Below are 18934 nucleotides of genomic sequence, written 5' to 3' on the forward strand. Positions count from 1 at the left end.
CAACCATTCATCGACCCATGCCTGAATGTTGCCTTGGTCTTACTGCGGGCGGACATGCCTGATTCATTTGTTCATTGCCGTTATCAACAAACACCTTCTGTTCTGACATTATGATGGGAGAAAAACCATTGATATCTTCAGATGATTAGACCAAGAACACTGCCAAGAGTGTTGTTCTGAGGATGTGAAGGTCAATGGTTAGCCTTTGGCAACCACCACTGTTTGCCATGTGGATATGTCTCCAGTCCGAGCTGCTTCCTTTTGATGCCCAGAGGTTGATAGAATCAGGGCATGAAGGGATAAGGAGAGAAGGCAGGAGATTGGGGCTGAGAGGAAAAAATGGATCAGCCATGATGAAAAAGTGGAGCAGACTCAACGGACCTAATTATGTTCCAATACCTTATTGTCTTAGCGACTTCAGTTTTACCGAAATCTCTTGATACCTTGACATCAATCTGGAGCTGAGAAGAATCAACCTCTCCACAGCATCATCCAGTGACCAATGTGTAGAACTTAGTCCCTTAAGTGCTGAAGCATTGTACTGTTTATCACAAAGGGGAAATCCAACAAAAAAATACGACAGAGTGGGCTTTGCCTTTCCCAATAGAGGAACGTGCAGTAGGCAGAAAATGGGTGATGGCAGATCCAACATCCTTCTCCACAGTTTTCGTTGAGAAGGTATAATGGGCCATTGATGCAATTCTGCAATGTAAGTGGATGTGACATTAATTTTAATAACATATAGGTTACTGATGGGTCTTCAGTGGATCGACCTATGAAATGCCAGGAAGGTGCACATTTCCCATAGAGTAATGATGGAAAAGTAAATTTTCATCCATTGAAACTCCACCTAATTTCAGACACATGCAGCTCCAAGAGTGAGTGAGATCTTAGTGCCCAAACAGGGAACATCACAGTGGTGTAGCGGTCAGCACAACGCTTTACAATACCGGCAACATAGGTTCACTTCCCACTGCTGTCAGTACATTCTGCCCATGACTGCGTGAGTTTCCTCTGGGTGCCCTGGTTTCCTTTCATGGTCCAAAGATGTAGGTTAATTGGTCATTGTAAATTGTCCCGTGATTAGGCTAGGATTTAATTGGGGGATTGTTGGGCAGCGTGGCTTGAAGGGCAGGAAGGGCCTATTCTGTCCTGTATCTCAATCGATCAATTAATCAGTCAATCAATAAATAAATACAGCGATTTAATGTAAAATAGATAGGTGGATGGTGATTTGATTTCACAATTCACCGGGTTGCTTATGTTATCCACAACAATTTAACATTTTCATATTGGCGCAACATTCTGCTCGTGTGCCGTGTATAATCTTTCTTGAGTTCTTCAAAATATTTCCACAACAAAGGACCATAACTACAATGGTGTTTTTTTCTGTGTTACATAAATTACCTTTGAAAGTTTGCAAAAAAAACCCTGAAAACTACAATTAACAATGTATAACTTTTTTGTCCTCTTGAAATGTTGCCCATTGTCTTTCAAAGGCATAAGCTGCCAAAATATTTATTGGACTTAGTAATACCATTGTGTGGATAAAGAGCACGTCCCATGTTGTTGAAGAGTTCATGCCATATAATAATTAATAGGTCTAATTACTATAGAGTGTTGCCATTCATTTTTAGTTTTCAGAATAGTATTTTCAGAAAATATATTAATTCATGTTCATAATTGCTATTGCAAAATGATGCAGGTATTGTGAATAATTTCTAACTGTCTCCAAATGCATTAATCCCCATTGTTGCACTTGTACTTCAGCTGCATTTCCTTACAGTTTGGTGGGAAACCAGTCAGCCCATCAAGTCTGATCTTGTTGACAGACCAGTTCTGTCAGTCCTGTTCTTCTCCTTCAGTGAGTAGTTTTACATTTGCTTAGAAGCACTCAAACAAATTACAAAAGTCAGCTGAACTTCTGCATGTCCATTTAGAACATTTTTCAGTTGAGCAAAAGAACAGCCAAATTCAGCTTCATGCATGATTTTCATTCCAAGATGCAAAATATTCTCAGCAACAGACTGAAAATATTGGAGGAATGCAGCAGGTCATGCAGCATCTATGGAATTGAATAGACAGTCGACGTTTCAGGCCGAGACACTTCTTCAGGAAATATTCAAATATTCTGAGTGGTGCCCAAATGGAAAGGGAGACATAATAGAGTGTACTGTGTAGACTGATGTCAGCAGAGGTCCCATTGATGTGACTGCTGTGGGAGAGGACTGTTTCTCCAACATTGATGGCATCTCAATCTATACAGCTCCATTCTCACTGTACTGCTCTCTTTGCTGCATTTTGTCAACCCAAGCTTCTCACTTGAATGGGAATCCTTTAAAATATTCATTGCTTTTAATTTGCGCAGCCTACCATCCAGCCAAGAATTTCCTATTGTGTATGTGTGAATTGGCAGAGCAGCCCTTGAGCAAGCTTCAGTGCAATCCTGTAATTGCAAGCCACTTAGCTGACAAAAAAATTGTGCTGCCCTTAAATGCACGTGAAAAGAGTGCATTCAAATTAGCAAGAAACTGGCCCAATGGGTGATGGTCAGACCAGCAACATTACATCAGTTTGACAGCAGTGAATTGATTAAGCTCGGTCCGGCTGGAATTCTTGCAACTGAGAGTATACAATTCTTTCTTTCAGTTAATTTATTCCTAAGTGCAAGAAAGACAATAGTGGTAGGAACTAGAAGAATCACCAATGTTTTAATATTATATAAATCATTTGGCATTATACAACCAAAAGACAAACCGAGGGTGGAGTGTGGTCAAAATCATGCATCGAAGGGGTGGGTATGGAAACTGAAATCATTCCCATCATTTTAAAGGAATTGGGTTGTTTCCTGTTCACTTGTTAGTAAGACACTAGCCATCAGAGATTAAAATGCAGGGTAGGCATTGTAACATGCTTATTAACTCTTTAGGGTCAAGGCAAATGTGTGCTAAATGAAGTGTTTTTTATATATTCTTTGACACATCAAGAGACAAAGTGAAGATTAGATTTTACTTTAAACCAGGGGTGTCAAACTCATTTTAGGTCACAGGCTGGATTGAGCAAAATGCAGCTTCATGCGGGCCGGATCAGTCGGACGCGTGCGAACGCAGCTTTCGTTGCCTCCGTTTTTTCAGCCTGCTCTCATGTGTCTCAGTCTCTGCTATAACTACAAAGTGTTTCACTTTACAAATTCCGTTTCTTATGAAGAAGACTGCCGAGCAAGACTGCCGAATAAACACTAAAAACCCTGAAAACCTGGTACCTGAATAAACTCAGCATTAGCCATATCATACGCCATAGGCGCTTCGATTACTGGGGCCAGCTTTAATAGTAATTAGATATTATCTCGCGGGCCAAAGGTAATTCCACCGCGGGCCGGATTTGGCCCGCGGGCCTTGAGTTTGACATATATGCTTTAAACAGTGCTGTTATATAGTCTGTCTGTGTCAGTGGCGTAGTGGTATCCGCACCTGGGCTTGGGAACAAGAGGTCCCAGGTTTGAATCCAGCTGGCTCCTTGCATGCTTTCCATCCATGCTGGGATGAACATCTAGCTAGCAACTCGGCCTCGTATAACAGACACATACTACAGAACTGGCAAGGGTGCCGCCCGATGCATCAAACAAGGCACGGGGAGGATATTCAAAGTGATGATATTTGGTACCATTACATAGATGAACTTCCTCCTCAAGATTTTGACACAAAAATGGTTAACTGCACATTATCCAATTCCTTTTTGCTGCTTCCCATGACAAGTGAAAGAATCAAGTAAGTGATAACTGTGTACAGCAGGAGTTCCTCCAACATAAACCATGAAATTTACTTTTAGTTCTTTCATCGATAGAATTTTTCAATAATGTTCTCCAAGTCCAGAGTAAAAGTGAGTGATTGCTCTGCTTCAAAGGCCTAAAGAATTTAACCAAATAAAGACAAAGTTCAAAGTAAATTTATTATCAAAGTACATCTATATTACGATATGCAGCTCTGAGATTCATTTTCTTGTGGGCATACTCAGTAAATTCGAGAAATAGAATAGAATCAATCAAAAACTGTACCCAACAAGATGGACAAACAACCAATGTGCAAAAGACAACAAACTGCAAGTTAAAATGATCATAATAATAATAATAATAATAATAATAAGCAATAACTATGAACATGAGATAAAGAGTCCTTGAAAGTGAGTCCATAGCTTGTGAGAAATGTTCAATGATGGGGCAAGTGAAGTTGAGTGAAGTTATCTCCTTTGGTTCAAGAGCCTGATGGTTGAGGGTAACAACTGTTCCTGAACCTGATGGTCTGAGTCCTGAGGCTCTCATACCTTCTTCCTAATAACAGCAGCAAGAAGAGAGCATGATAGATTCCTCAGTGTAAGTGATGGGGAGTAGCAGTCAATCACACTCCACTATTAGACCACACAAGGAATTCACTTATGGAGCACAAATAGAGAAATAATAGAAAATTATTTTTAAAACTTTATTTATTTATTGAGATACAGCACAGAATAGGCCCTTCCAGCCCTTCAAGCTAAGCTGCTCAGCAATCCCCCAGTTTAACCCTAGCCTAATCGTGGGACAATTTACAATGACCAATCAACCTACCATCTGGTATGCCTTTGGACTGCGGGGTCCATGAGGTCACAGGGAGAACATATAAACTCCTTACAGGCAGCGGGCGGGAATTGAACCCAGGTCGCTGGTACTGTAAAGCGTTGTGTCGACCACTGCGCTGTTGTGCCACCTCATCAATAGGTCTGGGACTTTCATGTTGGAATATTACTGCTGTAATTGCTTGACTCAAGTGAACTTACTGATCTTTTTGAAATTGGCAAGGGGTATTGCTGAAAGTTATGGACTGTTACACTATTGTTTTGTCTGACAATAACGTAGAATAGACTTCTAGTGTTTTAAAATGTATAAAAGCCAGAGCATTGTCTTGAAGCTTCAGTTTGTTTTGATTTTGAAGGTGAATTCATGCAAAAGAGTTACGTGTGTTTCACATGTGTAAAAGACAGAGATATGTTCTGTGACCAAACGGCACTTGCTAACATTTGTGTGCTTGTTCTAGGAGCTATGCTTTGTTCAAAGATAACGTTTATTCCAACAGACGATGTTAATTGCTAAATATGGATTGACAACAGTGAGGAACAGTGGCTGCGTTAAGTATTACTGGATCTATATTCCAGAGCTCAGAGTAATTATCCAGCTCCCCATTGATTACTATGTTTTCATTGGCAAAAGAAGGCATCAAATTTGTGATAACTTAATGATAAAAGACTACTATCATAACAACTTATGCTGTATGTGCAGTTTTATAGTTCAAGGTTAACAAAGCAGCAGCACCATTCTTTCAAGTTAAAATTAGACTGAATGGGCATGCTTATTGTGGAGTGAATTATTGTATTTTCTAATATAATTCTGATTCAAATGAATTCTATTTTTTCTTGGCTACTGCAGCAGAGTGCAATGGAGTAAGAAGATGAATTGGAGCAATTTGTTGATAATAACAAATAAAATATTGAATAGTTTGACAAAATAGAGCATCATTGCTTGCTCTGAGAACTTGGAGAGCAAATGCTAGAGACTCTGCCTGCACTTCTCCAAAGATGTGCAACTAATGGCCGAGCATGGGAAGGCTGCCCCTGTTAGTCCTTCTGTTGATGAAAGGATACATGGCACATTTGTGAATGAGTCGCATTAATATCAAAACCCAAAATGATGAATATAATGAATGTTCATTTAAACCAGGGGTTCCCAACCTTTTTTATGACATGGACCCCTACTATTAACCAGGGGGTCTGTGGAACTCAGGTTGGGAACCCTGGATTTAGACTATCTAAGGTTAATTATAGACAGCCTGGATTTTCAAAGGACAAGTGACAGAATGTTTTAGAAATGGAATCCAATAGAAAGCTTGTTGATGACAGGCAGAATCCAATAGGAAGCTTGTTGGAAAACCTGGAATCCAATAGGAAGTTTGTTCACAAAACAGAGATCCAATAGGAAGCTTGTTGATGACAGGCAGAATCCAATAGGAAGCTTGTTGGAAAACCTGGAATCCAATAGGAAGTTTGTTCACAAAACAGAGATCCAATAGGGAGCTTGTTGATAGAAGTGACTGTGGCAAGGTGTTTCCCGCACAATTTTCTGTAAGCTCTAGAGACTGTTGTGCATGAAAACCCCAGGAGCTCAGCAGTTTCTGACATACTCAAACCTCTCTGTCTGGCACCAACAATGTCAAAGTCACTTAGATCACACTTCTTTCCTATTCTGATGTTTGGTCTAAACAACAACTGAACCTCTTGTCTACATGCATTTAAGCATTGAGTTGTTGCCACATGATTGGTTGATTAGATATTTGCATTAACAAGCTGGTGTACCTATTAAAGTGGCTACAGAATGGCCAAAATATCACAACCAGCATGGTTTTCAGTACAGATCCCCCTGGAATTCCACTGGTGACAGAATTCTAATCAGAGCATCTTTCTACCACCACCTTCTGCATCCAATTACTAAGCCAGTTTTGGATCCCATGAACTAGCCTACCATGCAGAAACATCCCAAAACAGACCCAAGGTTTCTTTTGATTCACCTTGAACAACTGAGTCGGCAGCGAAAGGCACAACTTCATAAATAGTCTGATTAAGTTACTTTATTTGACTCCTAACTGAAAGGACAAAGAAATTAATAATTCAAGTCATTTTGTTTAACTCTTAATTACAGCTCTGATTCAACTTCCAACTGCAGTTACAAATTTAGTCTAATTCATCCACAAGAACAGAACTCAGGTGCCTTTCTTTGACTCTCCGCTAATAAATTAAGCTCGATATTGAATGCAATTCATAGTAATACTTTATCAGCAATTAACAATTAGCATTGGTGCTTGTATGATTCTTAGCCACTTGGTCTTTAATCCCCAGGGAGTCACAACACTTTGACGAGACATAAAAGGACATGAAGGGTCGGCAGGCATTGGTCATGATCCGGTCTCTGGAGAAAATCCAAAGTTCCCTCAAAGCAACCTTACTGTGCTGTTCATGATCTCCCTTATTTCCCCAGCCCAGGAATGATAACTCCATATAAGGCAATGTTCAAAGTTTAGATCAGAGGAGGTTTCAGCATCCGTTGGAGATCAGAGTTTCAAAGATTCTAAGTAGATTTATTATCAAAATATGTATGCAGTATACAGTCCTGAGATTTGTCTTCCCACAGACAGCCACACCATGAAACCCATTCAAAGAAAACATCAGACACCCAACAAAGCAAAAAGAACAAATTTCGCAAGCAATCAAAAAGGAGTGAAAAATGCAGAATATAAAACATCAAACCACAGAGTCATTGAAACAGTCTAGGAGTGTTCAGGCAAGGCCCCTGATATGCAAGTTACTGGAAACTGCCATATGATTTCCAGTAAATCACCTCAGACAGGCCTACCTGCATAACCAAACACTAAAACTAAACTTGAGTCAGCCATCTTGTCAATATATTCAGCCATTTTATAGCTCCACAACAGGGAAAGCACTAATTCCATTTCATTTTACTATAAGAACCTTATCACATGCCTATCAAAATCCATATTGACAACTTCTACTGCCCTTGCCTTAATCAGTATTCATTACCTCCTCAAAATAATCAGATTCGTGAGGCAGTATTTTACCCCATACAAAGCCACACGGAGTATCTCATCTTAGTCCCTGGATTTCAAATATGCTTGGATCCAACAGAATTTTCTCCAATAATTTCTCTACCACTGACTTAAGACTCATGGCCCTGGCTTATTTCTGCTGCCCTTTATAAATAAAAGAACAACATTCATGATTGTCCATTATTCTGGCACCTCACCTGTGGTTAATGAAGATACAAAACTCCTCAGGGCCCCAGCTAGCTCTTCCCTTGCTTCTGATAGCAACCGGGGAAAGATCTCATCCCACCCTGAAGGTTTCTTGCCCTTTATGTGTCCCATCATATCTAACATTTCCTCATTCTACTGACCTTCTTCAAATGTGCAGTAGGAGAATGTCGGAACTTGCTGCTTAGTACGGAAGCTGCACAATGACAGACAGGAAGGCTCAAAACTGCCAAACCATCACCAGCACCAGCCTACCTGCCATCAAGGACATAGATACAGAGAAGTGCCAGAAAAAGGCTAGTGCTATTATGAAGGATCTGCCCTCCCTGCTCATGGACTGTTTGTCCCACTATCATCAGGGAGGAAGTTACATAGCATCCACACCAGGGTGACCAGACTCAAAAACAGTTTCTTTCTCCAAGCACTAAGGCTGATCAACACCTCCACCCACTAACCCACCCCTCCACACCACACCCCCACCCCCCACCACTAATTTATCATTTCCTGTCCGGCACCTTATGTACAGACACTCCTGTGCCTAGTGTCGCTTTATGGACATAAAATCAATCTATAAATAAACTTTCTTATGTATTTATATTTCTTGTTTTTTTAATTATTGTGTTCTTCATCTTAAATTTTTTTGTGTGTTCCATCAGATCCAGCGTAACAATCATTTCATTCTCCTTTACCCTTGTGTACTGGAAATGGCATTAAACAATCTTGAATTGTGAATCTTGAATTCTTAATGCTGACCTGTTCCTGGTCCCTCTGTATCCCTCCGTCCCTCACTCCCTGAACTCCCTGCCTTCCACGTTCTTTTCTTTGGTGAATTCACATGGCAAGTGTCCATTACTGACCGTCTTAACCCTTTGGTCCCTAAGAGGATCCATTTCTTTCCCTGGTTACTCTTTGCCACTGATATATAAAATCTTGGGATTTTCTTTAATTTTACCTGTCAAGGATATTTCATGGTTTCTTTTACTCTCCCACTTTCCTTCCTGAGTGCTCTCCTATACACTGTACGGGAACTGGGATTGAGGGACTCTCTCGGGGTATCTATATTCCTCAAAATGCTCCCTCAAATCCATTTCCCTTTACCTGCCATATGTTTTCTTTCTTTTCGTGATCAAACTTTCAAAATCCTTAATCACCCAAGGTTTCCTACATTTGCCTTTTTTTTTTGTTTAGATACAGTGTAAAATAGCCCTTCTGACCCTTGGAGACTTTCGCCCGATTTAACTCTAGCCTAATCACAGGACAATTTGCAATGATCAATTAACCTACCAAATGATACATCTTTGGATTGTGGGAGGAAACCCACACGGTCACAGGGTGAACATCAAACTCCTTACAGGCAGTGGCGGGAATTGAACCTGGCTTGCCTGTACTATAAAGCATTGTGCTAACCATTATGCTATTGTGCCACCATTTTTGCTTTTCACCCCGACTGGAATCTGCCGGTAGGGGTGTATATCAACATTGCAATGTTTCCAAGCAACTCTTGATAGTACTTAATGATTGTCAGGGACAGATTGGGCTAAGGCCTGGTTCAGTGTTCTATGACTATAACTACCAATGGTAATTGGATTAGCTTTGCTGTTACCTGAGAATGAATGAAGTCACTGCTGGGTCTGTCCATCAACAATCCCTTGATCCAAGAACAAAGTCCTGAGAATAGGGCCACAGCACAGATCCCAAAATAGCACTGAAAATATCTAACAGTTTTTCAAGGCTGCAATAGAGCTGTGGGATTTAAATGTACCCTTGGAAATGAAGTGTGAGGTGGGTGGCAGATGGGTACAAGGAGGAGGTGAGGGGTACCACCTGGATTGAGTGAGAAATGTGAGAGAAACGGTGAAAATGTGAGTTGAAAGGTAGATATCTGTAGTCAATTTACAACTTAAGAGTGCAGCTGGGAGTTCTGCAGACTTTCCAAGTGTGTTCAACAACCTCCTTTGAGATAATTCCCATGTGTGATGGAAACACGAGGTAAAGTTAGATAAGTCACCAGGTCCAGATGAGATATACCCCAGGCTACTGTGGGAAGCGAGGGGGGAGACTGCTGAGCCTCTGCGATGATCTTTGCATCATCAATAGGGACAGGAGAAGTACCAGATGATTGGAGGGTTGCAAATGCTGTTCCCTTGTTCAAGAAAGGGAGTAGAGATAACCCTGGAAATTATGGACCAGTGAGCCTTACTTCAGTGGTGAGTAATTGTTGGAGAAGGTCCTGTGAGGCAGGATTCATGAGCATTTGGAGGGACATAATCTGATTAACGATGGTCATCATAGCTTTGTCAAGGGCAGGTCATGCCTTATTAGTCTGACTGAATTACATGAGAATGTAACAAACCCCATTGATGAAGGTAGAGCAGTGGATGTAGTGTATATGGATTTCAGTAAGGCATTTGAATAAGGTTCCCGTGCAAGGTTCATTCAGAAAGTAAGAAGGCATGGAATCCAAAAAGACCTTGCTTTGTGGATCCAGAATTGGCTTGCCCACAGATAGCAAGGGTTGGTTGAAGATGGTTCATGTTCTGCATGGAGGTTGGTGGCCAGTGGTGTTCTGTAGGGATCTGTTTTGGGGCCCCTCCTCTTTGTGAGTTTTATAAATCTCGCCAGATGAAGAAGTAAAAGGGTGGGTTAGTAAGCTTGCTGATGACACAAAAGTTGGGTGTGTTGTGGATAGTCTGGAGGGTTGTCAGAGGTTATGGCAGGACATCAATAGGACGCAGAACTGGGCTGAGAAGTGGTAGATGGAGTTCAACCCAGATAAGTGTGAAATGGTTCATTTTGGTGTGTCAAATTTGAAGACAGAATATAATATTAATGGTAAGACCCTTGGCAGTGTGGTGGATCAGCGAGATCTTGGGGTTCTGCGCAGGTTGACAATGTGGTTAAGTGTACAATGGTGCGATGGCCTTCATCAACCATGGGATTGAGTTCAAGAGCCGTAAAGTAATGCTACAGCTATGTACGACCTTAGTCAGACCCCACTTGGAGTACTGTGCTCAGTTCTGGTCACCTCACTACAGGAAGGATGTGGATACCATAGAGAGAGTGCAGAGGAGATTTACAAGGATGTTGCCTGGATTGGGGAGCATGCCTTATGAGAATAGGTTGAGTGAACTTGGCCTTTTCTCCTTGGAGTGACGGAGGATTAGAAGTGATCATATAGAGGTGTATAAGATGATGAGGAGCATTGATCATGTGGATAGTCAGAGGCATTTTCCCAGGGCTGAAATGGCTAACATGAGGGGGCATAGATTTAAGGTGTTTGGAAGTAGACACAAAGTGGGTGTCAGAGATGTTTTTCACACAGAGTGTGGTGGGCGCATGGAACACATTGCCAGCAGCAGTGGTCGAGGCAAATACAATAGGATCTTTAAGAGACTCTTAGATGGGTGCATGGAGCTTAGAAAAGTAGAGGGCTATGCGGTAGGGTAATCCTGGATAGTTTCTAGAGTAGGTTACATGGTCGGCACAACATTGTGGGCCGAAGGGCCTGTAATGTGCTGCAGATTTCTATGATTCTATAAAGTCTCATTGTTTCCACATATGGATTCATTGATTCACATGGCCCAACAAAGAGGAACAAGATACTCTCAAGGAAGATGAAAACTTAATTGTTCATAGTGTGACAGTTTACCTCCATAGAGAGCATGCAAAGAAGAAAAACCCAGTGAATGAGTGTGTCACTCTGATGACTTCAACTACAGTAATGAAGTGTCACGCTCACTGCTTCTGGTGAATTATTTTCCTCAACCGCCGAAATGTAACATTATAGCTGCAGTTTTACTCATTGATCATCCTATATGTGAGAAAAATGAGTGGCAGGGTAGGACTGTGGTTAGCACAACGCTTTACAATACAAGGAATCCGGGTTCAATTCCTGACCCTGCTTTAAGGAGTTTGTACGTTCTCCCCATGACCACGTGGGTTTCCTCCCACAGTCCAAAGACATACTGGTTGTTAGGATAATTGGTTATTGTAAATTGCCCCATGATTAGCCTGGGATTAAATTGGGGGGTTGCTGGCAGTGTGTCTCGAAGAACCAGAAGAGACTATTCTGTGTTGTATCTCAATGAAATAAAATTTTTAAAAATCCTTCTAGGATCCAATATGGATCAATTTATTGCTTCAGACACACTTAATGTCTCTCTCAACTCCCGTGTTAGTGAAAAACATACAAGCTAGAAACCCCACAGAATATTCAATTTAGTTTAAATTATTTTCCAAAATAACCTAAAGTTGAAGGGTGGAGACCAGCTTCTATTTCCCTTTCATTACCGAGATATATTGATATAAATCTGTGGAGCTCACAGTCATCTGCATGGGTGTAACTAGATGATGTGCTGCTCCAGACAGGCGCCTACAGTTGGAGTCACTCCTACATGATGGATGGAAAATTTAAGAGATAAATTTCACATTGGTGTCATCACAGGAACTAATGAGGGTTTATAGAGGACCATTGCTGAAAGATCCATTGAAATACACTGAAACTATAGGAAAAGGAGCTCTTTAAATAAACCAGACATTGGTCAATGATAGCAATACATCAAGTCATGTCAAATTTATTGTCATTTAACTATGTACACGTACAGTATGCCATCAAATGAGACAACGTTTCTCCTAAAGAGGGAGTAAAGCACAGTAGTACACATTACACACTTATAACACACAATATCTTATGAAAGAAAGGATAAAATCTACAGATGAATTATGCATAAACAAACAAAAATGTAATAATTAAATGTTGTCAGGTGCAGAATAGATTAACCAGTGACACTTCGAATGCAATGCGGCAGGGAGTTCAGAAGCCTAATGGCCTGAGGGAAGAAACTGTTCCCCACCCTGACCGTTCTCGTCTTTATGCAGCGGAGACTCCTGCCTGATGGTAGAAAGTCAAAGAGGATGCTGGACGGATGGGTGAGATCCGGAATTATAATAACAGCCTTGCGTGTACAGCACAACTGATAAGTGTCCTAAAATGGGTGCCCAACCTTTTTAATGCCATGGTCCCCTACCATTAACCGAGGGGGTCCATGGACCCCAGGATGGGAACCCCTGGAACTGAATAGCAATTAACAAAATTTGCCATTTAAACAAATACCTATGATCAGAGAGTCTGATCACATTTTATTATGTTTGTAAAATGGATGCATTTATGTAGTCCAAGTTCACAGGTTTCTTTATTGCTCTGTTATGTTTTGCAAGTTCGAAAGATTAAATCAATTCAAAGGAAAACGGGGAGTCCGGTAACGTGGATGTAACTTTAAGCACGATGATGTTTTCAATTAACATGTTTATACCTATAACCCATAATTAATTATTTAAACAAACAAGAATGCTTAATCAAACAAGCTAATGCAAGCTTACTCAAATATTATGAAATATTCAATACATAACAGTGTCAATTTCATTTAAAATGCCTTTAGAATTATGTTTTTTTATGCACAACAGTAGACTGTTCTGCCCATTGTAACCATGCCAACAAAAAAAGTTACACTTCTCTTCTATTCCATGCAATGGTTACATTAGAATGTGATACCCGCCTAATCTCACTTCCAGCTCTTGGGTTTCTAGGATGCTCATCCCAGTAATTTATAAATAAGAGAGTTCCTGTTTTCATCAAAGGATCATTACTGGAATCCCAACACCTTCTACAGAAATGTCTCCACAACTGCCTTGCAATTACTTTAAATCGTTGCCCAGAGGGCGGTGAATCTGTGCAATTCATTCCCTTAGATGGCTCTGGAGGCCAAGTCATTGGGTATATTTAAAGCAGAGGCTGATAAGTTCTTGATTAGTAAGGGTGGCTCACCTTTGAGTTCAACAAGTATCTTAATATTTTTCTGTCAGAATCTTCGAAACACAGGTGGTTAGATTTACAAACAGACAAGATGGATTTTGGGTGGGGGGGTTAATGAGTGATAGGTACCAAGGTTCAAAGATTAATTTAATATCAGAGAATGCATACAGTATATAACCCGAAATTCTTACTCTTCACAAACATCCACAAAACAGAAAAGACCCTGAAGAATAAATGGCAGAAATGACAGAATCCACAAGCCACCCTTCCCCTCCCATGCACAAATAGCAGCAAAAGCATCAACCCCACCTTCCTCTTCCCCAACTTGCTCCAGCAAAAGCACTGACCCCTCCCCAACCATGCAAGCAATAGCAAAGCCCCCAAAGACACCATGATCTGCAGTCCTTCAAAAAAAAACCACTGTCCATCCCGACACTTCAACATCGCAGTCGGGCTCGCTCTCTCTCACTAGCAAGGGACAGAGAGATTGCTCCTACAAAAAAATGAGAGTGGGAAATCAGCAGCTCGCTGTTTCGATGACACAATCTGCCACGTTGATTCTCTGAATCCCCCGTCCCTAGGACCGACAGGCTCTCACTCACCATAGAGAGAGAGAGAAGTCAAAATGAAAATAAACGTATGTTCAGATAAATTAGTGCAACAAAGACAATAACACTACAATCAATAAATTACTTGCATTTATGTGGACTGTCTGCAAGTCTTACAGAAATATATTTCTAACTGGTGGTAGAAGTACATACAGCTTTGAGTTGGTGACTAGAAAATAGAAAGTAAAAATAAGAAAGACCGGAAACAGTTGGCAGAATGAATGAGCCAACCCACCCTGGTGTAGGTGGGTGGAGATAAAATCAGCAGGAAATTCACAGGCGTGCGAGAGAAAATAGATTAGTGTGAATGAAGTCTGGGAATGGGATTGATCAGGATACGGTTGGGTTGAGTTGTTCTCCGATCTTGGCAATCCATTTCCAAGCATTCTGTCACCACACAAGGACAAAAACCAATCAGCAACGAGACCCCCTCCCTATGTCACAACTGGGTTTCTGTAATGACAACCAGTCTGCTGATTGATAAGTATATAAAGGTCAAGCATTTGGAGGACACACCACAATTAACAGCGTACTGACGATGTCTTCTTGTGTGGATGTGAAATGTTTGCAAGTGGATTGCCAGAATCAGAGAACAACTCAACTCATCTGAGCTACACATTTTGGAGTTATTTCTGACGGGAATATGCCAAGAGCCAATACAGACTCAATGGCCAGAATGGCCTACTTCTCTGCCATATGGAAAAAAATGACTAATATTAAATATGAGGTTGGACAACATCATAGAGATGGAGGAACAGAGTTATGGTTTCAGGTCAAAGGCCCTTCACTAAAGCAAAGATTCTTGATTTGATAGTCCAGTGGAAAATACATCTTGTCACTAGGGAATTTTTTTACATTTATTTATTTCATAACCCAACAGTTAAAGGTAATAAAAAGGCAGAGGTAATAGATTCTTGATTGGTCAAGACATGAAGGGATATGGGGAGAAGGGCAGGAAAATGGGACTGAGAGGGAAATGGATCAGCCATGATGAAATGTCGGAACAAACTCAATGGGCCAAATGGCCTAATACTGCTCCTATATCTTATGGTCTTCAAAGAAATGTTTTCTTTTGTTTCGAACATTCTGTTTTAGATCCACATAGCAGAGTATGCCTGATACCAAAGAGTGAAGATGAGCCTGTTAGCAGTACCTACATTAATGCCAACTACATCAGGGTGAGTACGTGGCTAGCAATGGCAGCGTTACCTCAGTAATACCAAACAGAAAGCAGATGTGAATGAGAAAAGCCTAGAATAACTTAGGTCCTAACATCAGTGAGGCCTAATTTGGAGTATTGTGTGCAGTCTTGATCACCTACCTGCAGGAAAGATGTAAATAAGCTTGAAAGAGTACAGAGAAAATTTACAAGGGTGGCACCGGGACTGGAGGACTTGAGTTATAAGGAAATATTAAATAGGTTAGGACTTTATTCCTTGTAACATAGAAGATTGAGAGGAGATTTGATAGAGGTATACAAAATTATGAGCGGTATAGATAGGGTAAATGCAAGCAGGCTTTTTCCACTGAGGTTGGGTGGGATGGCAACCAGAGGTCATGGGTTAAGGCTGAAAGGTGAAAAGTTTAAGGGGAACATGAGGGGAAAATTCTTCAGTCAGAGGGTGGTGAGAGTGTGGAATGAGCTGTCAGCACAAGTGGTGCATGTGAGCTCGATTTCAGCGTTTAAGGGAAGTTTGGATAGGTACATGGATTGTAGGGGTTGAAGGCTTATCGTCCTGGTGCAGGTCAATGGGAGTAGGTAGTTTAAATGGTACAGCATGGTCTAGATGGGCCAAAGGGCCTGTTTCTGTGCTGTACTTTTCTATGACCCTATAACTCTAATTTGCTCAGAGGTCATCTCCTGCACCACCAGGATACAGGCGCAGTATACAAAATCCAAATGATGCACACCTTGAATTATGAGGAGGTTTTCATAAACTTCAAGAGGACAGAGAGCAGGTTAGTGAAATAGGCAGGCAGGTGGAAAATTAAATTTTATGTCAAAATTGGTAGAGCATTATATTTCACTTGGAAGGATGAGGAGAGATTATGTAAACCAAAGGACATAATTCTCACAAAAAATACAAAGAGGGATAGAGAAAGAGAGATCTACTGTCACAGAATATACACGTACATTGTTGAAATAGCAAGGCAGTTTAAGAGAGCGGTTAAAATATCAGATTTTGGACTTCATTATTAGAGGCATAGAATAAAGATCAAGAGATCAAGAAAGTGATGACAAATCTTTATATGATGGTCCAGTCCATTAATACCCAGGACTGGACGCAATGCTTTAGGGAAAGGGTAATAATTCTTTCTTGTAAGCAGGTTGTTGAGTGAGGATTAGACTGAGAGATTTATAATGATGAATGGTAGTTAAAGAGGAACTGGTCCCATTGGTGAAAGATTAAAGAAGCAGAGGACGTAAAATGAATGGCTTAGGCATAAGATGGAGTGGAATCTTTCCGTAATGTCACTCTGATGATAATTACCAACTTTTTGATTTTGGCTTTGCCACAATTTAAGGCGTATTAAACTGTAATATGATTTAATTGTTACATGTTCCTTCCATCAATAAAAACACTTCCTTAACGCCATTCTCACATCCAGTTTCATTAGGGTGATATTATGAGACAACATGAGTGAATTACTTGGCATATAAATGTTCGTTACCTCTGCCATTGGACAGAAAATGTTCAGAGTTAGAATCAGAATCTGTCCTGATGAGGGATCGGGGCCCGAAATGTCAACCGTTTACTCGGTTCCATTGATGCTGTCTGACCTGCTGAGCTCCTCCAACACATTGTGTGCATTGCTCAAAATCAGGTTTAATATCGTCGGCATTTGTCATGAGATTTGTTGTCTTTACGTCAGTAGTACAATGCAGTACATAAGAATGGAGAAAAAAACTGTCAATTAAAGTAAACATATATATACATGCACAAATATAAAATTAAATTAAATAAGTAGTGCAAAAATAGAAATAAAAAAGTAATGAGGTAGTGTTTATGAGTTCAATGTCCATTCAGAAATCTAATAGCAGAGGGGAAGAAGCTGTTCCTAAATCGCTAAGAGTGTGCCTTCAGGCTCCTGTACCTCCTTCCTGATGGTAGCAGTGAGAAGAGAGCATGTCCTGGGTGATGGGGGTCCTTAATGATGGATGAATAGCTACACATACTGCTTTAATTTAGATGCCAAATCATACAAATACTTGCCTTTAAATCTTGGTATCTCCATCCACTCTTCAGGGTTATGGTGGTCAGCAAAAGGCCTACATTGCAACCCAGGGTCCTATGATTAATACAGTGAATGACTTCTGGAGGATGGTCTGGCAAGAGGATTGTCCTGTGATTGTTATGATAACCAAGCTGAAAGAAAAGAATGAGGTAAGAGTCTAACAGGCTTGAATTATTTTGAAGAATGTAATAAAATTTGTGACACAAACTCTGGATGCTGCAGCAGCTAGTTATAATGATGTTTAAAAGTTCTGGAGTTTTCCAACTGAGGAACCAGAAAAAAGCTGAGAAGCATTGTATTAACCACTACATTACCGTGGGGTGGCATAGTAGCATATTTGTTAGCACAACACTTTACGGTATCGGTGACCTGGGTTCAACTCCCACTTGTGTTCGTTCATAAGGAGTTTGTACATTCTCCCCGTGACTGCGAAGGATTCCTTCGGGTGCTCTGGTTTCCTCCCGTAGTCCAAATATGTACCATTTGGTAGGTTAATTGGTCATTGTAAATTGCTACTTGATTAGGCTGGGATTAAATTGGGGTGTTACTGGGCCGAGTGGCTCAAAGGTCCAGAAGGGCCCACTCCACACCTTACTTCAGTAAATACAAACCCAGAACGCAACATAACAGAAGTGAAGCACATTATGAAGATCTTCCTCCAGGAATTTGCTTTCAGTGTTGGATTTGTGATTAATTTTATTGAAGCCATGTATAGACATATGATAAAACCTTGAACTCGGTCTGACCTATATGGCAGGTTTCCAGGATCAGTCGGATAACAGATATCATCTGAATTACAAAATAGGATGGTTAACATTCTTTGTGGAGCTTTTATGCTTTCCCAGTCCAATAAATATCGACCTTTGTTGAAAGTTCAAATATCTACAGGTCTCCATGGACCCAACTCTGTCTCAGCAGAAATCAATGGGCAGCCTACCGTACACAGAGTCCCAACAGCGAGGCTGTTTTCATCAAAATCATCTCAAATATCTGCTGCCCACAGTAATTATATAGCACTAGTTTACAGTATTTTAGTTTTTTTTTCCAAATTAAAGTCAAATCACTTATTCGTGGGATTACAATAGTAGCATAGAAGCAGGCTATTCACCCCATTTAGTCAGGGTATGAAGGGATATGGGGAGAAGGCGGGAGATTGGGGCTGAGAGGGAACTAGAACAGCTAAATGGCCTAATTCTGCTCCTGTTTTTGTGGATGCCAGGGGAGAGCAGACCTGGCCTACCAGTCTGAGAAGGTAAAGCTTGGAAGGAGGTTGGTATGGACAACCACGTCAAAAGCTTTTGAAGGGCAGAGATGGATGAGGACATTTAAAAGCTATAGTCCCTTAAGCTGTTGTTAGGTAGATTTCCTTTTGTTGCTTTCACAGTGGCTGGATCCTGCCAAGAGATTTTAATATAAAGTACCAAACCAAA

General features: G+C 40.7%; 1 protein-coding gene across 2 annotated transcripts in view; it reads left to right on the forward strand.

Annotated features, from left to right (window-relative positions):
• Window positions 1-18934, forward strand: part of ptprr (protein tyrosine phosphatase receptor type R) — a 264810-nt gene that overhangs the window by 199966 nt on the left and 45910 nt on the right. For both annotated transcript variants that reach the window (XM_073059666.1, XM_073059667.1), the window contains 2 exons: window positions 15363-15445; window positions 17516-17653. In XM_073059666.1, coding sequence (XP_072915767.1) covers window positions 15363-15445; window positions 17516-17653 — 221 coding nt within the window. The remainder of the gene's footprint in view (window positions 1-15362; window positions 15446-17515; window positions 17654-18934) is intronic.

The sequence above is a fragment of the Hemitrygon akajei genome, chromosome 10 (genome assembly GCF_048418815.1).
Source record: "Hemitrygon akajei chromosome 10, sHemAka1.3, whole genome shotgun sequence".
NCBI lineage: Eukaryota > Metazoa > Chordata > Chondrichthyes > Myliobatiformes > Dasyatidae > Hemitrygon > Hemitrygon akajei.